This window comes from Neolamprologus brichardi, chromosome 9, assembly GCF_056152115.1.
Source record: "Neolamprologus brichardi isolate AB-2024 chromosome 9, ASM5615211v1, whole genome shotgun sequence".
Lineage (NCBI taxonomy): Eukaryota > Metazoa > Chordata > Actinopteri > Cichliformes > Cichlidae > Neolamprologus > Neolamprologus brichardi.
The window spans coordinates 20298256-20305724 of NC_142112.1; the positions used below are offsets into that span (position 1 = coordinate 20298256).

General features: G+C 42.4%; 1 protein-coding gene across 1 annotated transcript; it reads right to left on the reverse strand.

The window, feature by feature from the left end:
* Positions 1 to 878: 878 nt before the first annotated feature.
* spag6 (sperm associated antigen 6) lies at positions 879 to 6866 on the reverse strand. The gene is made up of 11 exons (XM_006794666.3): positions 6685 to 6866; positions 6494 to 6589; positions 5609 to 5775; positions 4470 to 4653; positions 4093 to 4298; positions 2659 to 2832; positions 2420 to 2572; positions 2102 to 2293; positions 1553 to 1669; positions 1303 to 1448; positions 879 to 1092 (listed from the first exon to the last, which is right to left on the reverse strand). Exons 1-11 carry the CDS (start codon positions 6704 to 6706, stop codon positions 1029 to 1031), a joined length of 1521 nt encoding a protein of 506 aa, XP_006794729.2. The 5' UTR covers positions 6707 to 6866; the 3' UTR covers positions 879 to 1028.
* Between the last annotated feature and the right edge of the window lie 603 nt (positions 6867 to 7469).

Below are 7469 nucleotides of genomic sequence, written 5' to 3' on the forward strand. Positions count from 1 at the left end.
TCTTTAACCTGTAACCTCTACAGCATGTTTATTATTCACATGGAACTGCAAGTGGTTCAAAACCCAAATAAATAAATACAAATTTAAAAACAAGAAATATAAAACGATCAGTGCACTAAGAAGAGAACAGCGTTTGGGCTACAATCATTCTGTACAATTCACGTGACGCTACAGGCGATCAAATGCGTCCTGTCGCGAGCACACGTCTTTATTTTTTTGTGTCGGCAGCTGCTGCCGTGATGCGTCCAGACCCGTGCAGCGGTAAGAGGCCGGGGCTGACCCGCACCGTCCCTTCAGTGCGGGAAACCCAGCACACAATAAACAAAGAGCGACTCGCCATGTGCGCCGCAGCTGCTGCACGCACACGCGCGCAGCTGAAGTGCAGCGGCAATCACAACCGCCAGGGGGCAGACTGAGCCCTGCAGAGCTCAGCAGCGGGTGAGCACACGCCAGGTGAATTCATTGTCATGTTTTTCTCTTTTCTTTTAATGCATTTATTTATTTTGTTGCTTTTCTGCATTATCTGACGTAATAAAAAGCACCGATGGACACGAGCTTTTATATAAGAGCCATCTGTTTCCCGCCATGAGCCGAGTAAAGAAATAAGCTGTAACATGTCTCTATCCAAGAGTATGACTTTGATGTCTCTGTCTCAGGAGCTGAGGAGCTTAGACGGGGGGCTGAGTCAGATCCATGTGTCAGCGAGCACGCAGCCTAATTAAATCTCTACCACCTGCTGCTGTGTCACTGAACCTGACCTTTGACCTCTCTGTGCAGAACAGAAACACTTCCAACTGCATGAAATGTCACGGTGGCTGCGGATGCACCGTTAGACTGCAGAAGCAGGTGTAGCATCTAAAGAGAACATTCTAGCCTGGATGCTGTCTTTTTATTGGATATTCGGCCTTTTAATTTAACAGTTGGCATGAAAACTTTTGGGGAAAAACAAAAGGAAAAGAAAAACATTTGTAAAGGCACAGTATATCTTCACATGAATATGGACACCGGATGTGTGCTGTGAGCCAATGTCAAGCCGGCTGGTAGTCATCTAATCGCTCAAGCAAGGCCTCCGAGTAGCCGGGAGAGTAGTACCTGAAACCCAAATCACACATACTGTAAATGCCACTGAAGAATCTCCATAACATAACCTCCATTTTTGTTCATTTTCAAGCTTTTCATTTAGTCACATTTTTTCTAAAAACATGATATATGGTCAGATGATCTGCTGTGGATAACAAGGTTCGGAAATCAAAAAGTATACTCCAGCATGCACGAGCGTGTCTGCTGGGAGGAACACAGTACCTCACTATCTCCTCAGGGAAACAGCCGTTGATGGCATTGATGTATTCCTGGAGGGGAGACCCGGGCTCAGCCTCGATTTCTTGGACTTTCTTCAGTCCACCACTGGTCACAAAGAGGCGGCGTGCTTTGCTGTCGTGAGGCAGCACCTTTGAGGAAAGGACTGGCATGAAAAACAGTCTTGAACTAAATGACACCAAAAAAAAAGACGTATAAAAAATTGATCAGATTATGGTCCTGCTTGTAGAGTTACCTTGCTGAACTGACAGACCACATGTTTAAGGATGTTGCTTGGAGCTTCATAGAGGAGGGGCTCCAGACTTGGCAGGTAAGTACACTTCTGCAGAACACTCTTCAGAGCTTTTTTACTCTAAAAGTGCACAAGAAGGGAAAGTCCTTCACATCTGATCCTACTCAGAGACATTATAGGAGAGAGACACTAGACTCAACGAGTCCTTAAAAACAGCAAAGACTGGGACAGAAGTGTAACTTCCAAGTGGAACAGCTTGGTGTCGATGTCCAAAACCAATCAAATAAATAGTTATTTTGAATAACTTCCCAGATAACTTTTGATTTTAGATACTTTGCATGGCTGAAAAAAGGCTCCTCAATTCTATCCTATTCTCTTTTAGTGCAGCTGAGTGTACCGAAGGTGTACTTCTGTCGCTGATAACAGGGCCTTTGACTGTAATTAGTTTTTTTAAAAGTCATGTAAACATAAAAAATCATAAGCAAACACTTTTGTGACTTTGTGTTGTGAGAACAAAGGCTGATTCTCTGGATGCTCAGAGGAAACCCTTACTTTGGTCTGCAGGTCCTCAGAGCTGCTGGCGTTCATGTAAAGCTCCAGTATTTTGGGCAGCAGGTTAGCTGTGGTCACTGCCTTGGCGTGCTCAGGGGTGTGATGCCCTATCTGGCCCACTGACCAGACTGTGGCGGCCTTGATGTGATCTTCAGACTCCTCTGACAGACATAGGGCCAGCTGGGGCACCCCCTGCAGGACAGGAGGGCACACAGCACAACAGGGTCGCCTCAGTTAACATGACCTACATAGCAAGCATGAAGAAACATCACTGGCTTTAGTGGCTGGATTAGCTGTCACATAAAGAGTTATTACCACCTTAGAGACAATGACAGCCATGGCAAGGCTTTCACTGTGAGCTGCCACATATCCCAGCATCATAATGCCAGGCAAACGCACGTTTCCATGGCAATTGCCCAGGTAGTCAATCACTGCTTCCAAGCCCCCACAGTTCACGATCACCTGGGCCAGCTGGGAAAACAAACACGCATGCAGGCACTTGACTGTGCGTCTCTTTTGTGTGCGTTTGTGCCTGCAAATGTGAGTGCGCGCCGTACCTCTGGAGTGTGTTTCACCACCTCCCTCATTAGGGTAACGACATTTTTCTTGACGTACTCATCTGGATCTCTGAGACAGGATATGGCTGCAGGGAAGATCTCAGCTTCTATCACCAACTCTGCCAGGCTCACGGAGTGCTTGCTGATCTGAGTGAGGGCAGCGAACACCTGCCTCTAGATGGAGACAAAAAAGATGCCTGAATATTTTCAGAGATCATTTAGAGTGTTGAAAATTAGATTGAGTCAATACTGCATGTTCTCCATTTAAATTTACAGCATCTTTTTCTTCTGGTAATTTTGTTTTATTAATAAGAAATTAGAACATAATGTGTAACTCCGTCTGAAAGTGAAAACCAAATTCCAAGCATGTTAATTTTTTAACAGTGATTGGTTTCAGAAAGTGTCCTTATAAAAAAATGATTTTCATATTTTACACAAGACTTTTTTTTCAATATTTAAGCCTCACAGATTTTAAAACACTGATCATTTATAAGCTTTAACCGAATTTTGTACAATCAGAATTTGTGCTCAACAGGTCTGCACTGAATAAAGTTTCCTGTTAAGTAGTCACGGTGAAAGATATTTTCATGCCAACATTTCAAAATAAAATTCTGCAGGAATATTTTAGTAAGTCAGAAATAATAAATTATCTCAGGACAGGATAACACTTTTTGAAATGTGAATCAATGGAGTTGCTAAGTAGCACAGAAAAAAGAACAACTCCTTGCGTGTTTTTGTACAAATAAAAAAATTCTTATAGTACACACTAACATACATACTTTTTTTCAATAATACTACCCACACCCCTAATAATAATTGTTTATCATTTACACCAAAATATTCCAAAAATATTCATTACATAAAAAAGATTAACGTAAAGTAGAATATGGAAATCCTTACTTTTATACTCCAAAAGTATTCAGTGATCAAAAATATTTAGAATATGATTTGTTCTCTTTAAAACTGCCACTTGTTAGGTCCTCATTCTACTCTTCCTACATTTTAAAGATAATTAGGGGCGGATAAGTATTTTAAGTACTGAAAAGTACACCTTCAATTTAGATAAATTGTGTAGTAAGTGTTGGAAAATGACACTACACATTGCTAATGTACCCATGTTGAGATGACATATTTTAGCATAAAAATCATTAATATTCTGAGGCTTTTACACTTTATGTTTTGACTACTTTTTTTTTATTTATTGTGTTTCTTTTAAACATTTAACAAAAAAACCCCCCAAATAAGTTCTTTAAAAGATTATAAATTACTGTGTAAAAATAATAAATTAAATAAATAAATAAATTAATTAATTAATTAATTATTTATTATTTAAATAAGGCTGGCGTTTCTTTGATTCGCATTTTGACACATGTTAACCTGAGCTAAAGCATCGGCTGTTCTGACAAGACATCGAAACAGTCATTAGGGCCTCACCTTGAGCTTGGTGTCTGGGCTGAGGATCATCTGTGCCAGGTGTGCGATGGCTCCAGTGTCCACCACAGTCTGTGCCAGCTCTGGCGTGTGTTTGGAGATGTCACTGAGAGTGGAGGCTGCGATGCGTTTGAGGGCCATCTCTGGCTCCAGAAGACTCAAGACCAGCAGGGGAACGGCACCCGCGTCCACCACTGACTGAGACAAGGCTGCATGGGAGAGGAGGAAAAGGCGGTGAACACATACACACGCAAAAAACTGTTAAACAAAGAATGATGTTAGAAAAATGTAGTAAATCATAAAGTGTTGCATGCTCGAACTATGAAATCACTCCATGAAGTCATTCTCTATCAGCTTCTTGATGAGTGTACCCTGCTAACCCGCATTGTGTCGTGCAATGTTGCCCAAAGCCCAGGCAGCAGCCTCCTTCACCCCGGGGTCAAACTCCTCCAGGCACAGCACCAGAGCGTCCACCCCCCTGCAGGCCACCACAGCCTGCGACAGCTCTGGGGAGTGTTTGGCTACTGCACGCAGAACAAATGCTGCTGCCTTCTTATAGAACCTCTGCACACAAACATACACAGACACCTGCATCAGTTTTTAAAATGATCTGCACCCTTCAATTAAACTGTCATCTTACGTAAATCATATTAAATATTTTACATTTTTGCTGCTTGGGTTTCTCTAAAAATGTCCAGAAATATGACTTCTGTGCTCTGAAGCTTTCCTACAAAGTATGTAAATAAAATAATATATACAGCCACACAGTGCAGTGAGGGGATGTGTTAATTCTGTTGGGCTTCCTGATCAGTATTTTGCTGTGGGGTGGGGTTTGGGTCCACTTGCTCCCCTACAGGAAAAGAAATCACTGCAAATCAATACAAAAAATGTTCTAAAATGATCTCTTTTTACCCCACGATGAAACATTGCAATTCCTTTCCCATGATTCCCACGCTGTGGCTTACTAGATCCTGGGAGATTTTGGAAAAGGCGTGTTTTTTTCTGCTCCGTGAGCTACCACAGAAATCTCACTCTGATATTTCTTTTTGAGCTTTTAAGGAGGCCCCAGGTTGGTCTCTGTAAACAGATGGTATGTTGGGGGTTGTCACCCCACTTTTAAAATCTGCAAAGCACTGTGATCTTATTTTCTACTTGTTTTAGAGGAGGACTTTTTGTGTGTTTGGTTTTACTTTTGTCTTATTTGACAAATACAATAACAACAAATTTTAATATTAAGAAAACAAGAAAAAAACTGCATTCTGAGCCTCTGAGTGGGCTGACAGCAAAGAGAAAGAGGAAACAAAGATCTGCTTGCTCTTAGGTTTTGAAGTAGCTCCCAGGCGGCCAAGTTACCTCAACACACATTCTCACATTCAAATGGCTGACCCTGAGGTCCTAAAGGGTGACAGCCTCTAACTGCCTCTTTCCTCTCTCTCTCTCTTTCACACACACACACAAACAGATCAAAACTGGAAAATCAAACTGAAGTAGAAAATTGTCAGGAGGATTTGATGCTCACATTCTGCGAGGCCATGGAATGGGCCAGCTGTGGCAAGATGTCTTCCTTCACCACAGCCTCTGCGAGGTCCTCACTGTTGTCTGCCAGGCGGCCCAGAGCCAAAGCTGCCGTATGCTGGATACTGGGGACAACATCAAGCAACAAGGGGCGCAGCAGGGACATCACACCTGCAGGAAAACAGAGGTGAGGAGAGGAGGGGGCAGGAGCACAGCTGGGCTGGGCTCTTGTTTGTTTATTGCCCACTTTGTCCCGGAAAGAGGAAACCAGCAGATGTTGCGCTTAAACCACAGAAGCACGTTTAAGCCTGATATTTTATTTAATATTACGTTCTAGTATCAGCTGATGTTTGCTGGAGCCACAGCCGTAAAGGTGCTGGTCATGATATCGGTTTGGATATGTTGTGAGAGGGAAACGTGAAGATGAAACCAGGACAGGAGCTGAACAGGTGATGGAGAAACATGTTTACCTTTTAGGTGACATGAATGAGTTGAAGGGAAGTTATGAACTGTTTCTGAGAGACAACACCAGGATCATTTTCTACGTAGCTGACAGCTGGTAACTTTTGCCAGGGGGGCAGGTAGGACATTAACAGGGAAAGGGGGAAACAAAAAAATACTTTTCTTTCTTATTCTCATTTCAAATGTCTAGCTTTTAATAAATAATTATCTGAATCTTTCAACCAAAGTGGTCATCTGATGTAAAATGTATAGAAATCATACATATATACCAACAAGACAGTGTACATCACTGTCACAACAGCATTTGTTTTCAAAGGCTTTATGGCTTTTCTTATAACACCTGGTGGGCCGGTCTCTAGTCGATTTTTTTGTCCCAGTCCAACCCTGGCAAGGAGTGAGTAAAGGAAGCAGATGTCGGCTGTCTTACCTGCATTTTGGAGTAGTTCTATATTTTGTTGCCGGTTCGCGAGATCAGCGACAGTTTGCACAAACTGCATCCTCGCTTTCTGATATTGTTCGAAAACTGCAGAGAACAGAAGTGACAGAACAGACGGAAGACGTGAAAACAGTGGAGTGAAATACCCGCTCGGCCTCATCACTACACCTCATGAAGTTCACCTTGAACGAGGCGCTGCGACATTGTGGTGTAATGTGCGGTATTGATGGATACCGCGTCCTCTCACACTTTTTACTCCGTTATCTTCCTCCTTCCAACGAAACACGGTGCTATTTTTCAAGGTCTGGTCCTCAACAGGTAGTGTTGTGATTACCGGTCGCCACGGCAACAGACGGGACGCAGAGTGTCCTCGTCGAAGATCGTCTACTAGGAAAAAAGAGAGATGAATCACTCCCGGTACGCTCGTGTCCTCTCGCCACGGCTCGTGTTTTCCGAAAAAGTGTTCAAAGTGAGAGATCTAAGGACTTCCTAGGTTCACTTTGCGCTGTTTTCAGTTCCCGCTAAAACACGACGCTGTCTCACTCTGCGGGGACTTATTGAACAGAAAAACACAACCGAAAAATGAAAGCGTCAAAAACTGGAGAAAGTGAAAACACAGCGTGCATTATGAGTGAGCTCTCAACATGAGTTTCTTTTATTTATTTTTAATCCCTACATGTGTCATAACCTCCCTGGGTGAGCTCATGTAGACCGCTCTAAATAATGTCGTTGCTATAAATGAATGAATGAATGAATGAATGAATGAATGAATGAACGAATGAATGGGGCAACTTAAAATGGAATAAGTGACATGGGCCGAATAGTCGTCATTGTTTTTGTTGTCTCTAAAATATCGATCAGTTTTATATCTTGTTTTAGTGCTGTGGGGAAAAGAGTAATAAATGTAATCAGGCGACAGAGGAAACTCCGTCTATTAATAAATGATTATTTAAAAAAAAAAAGGTTT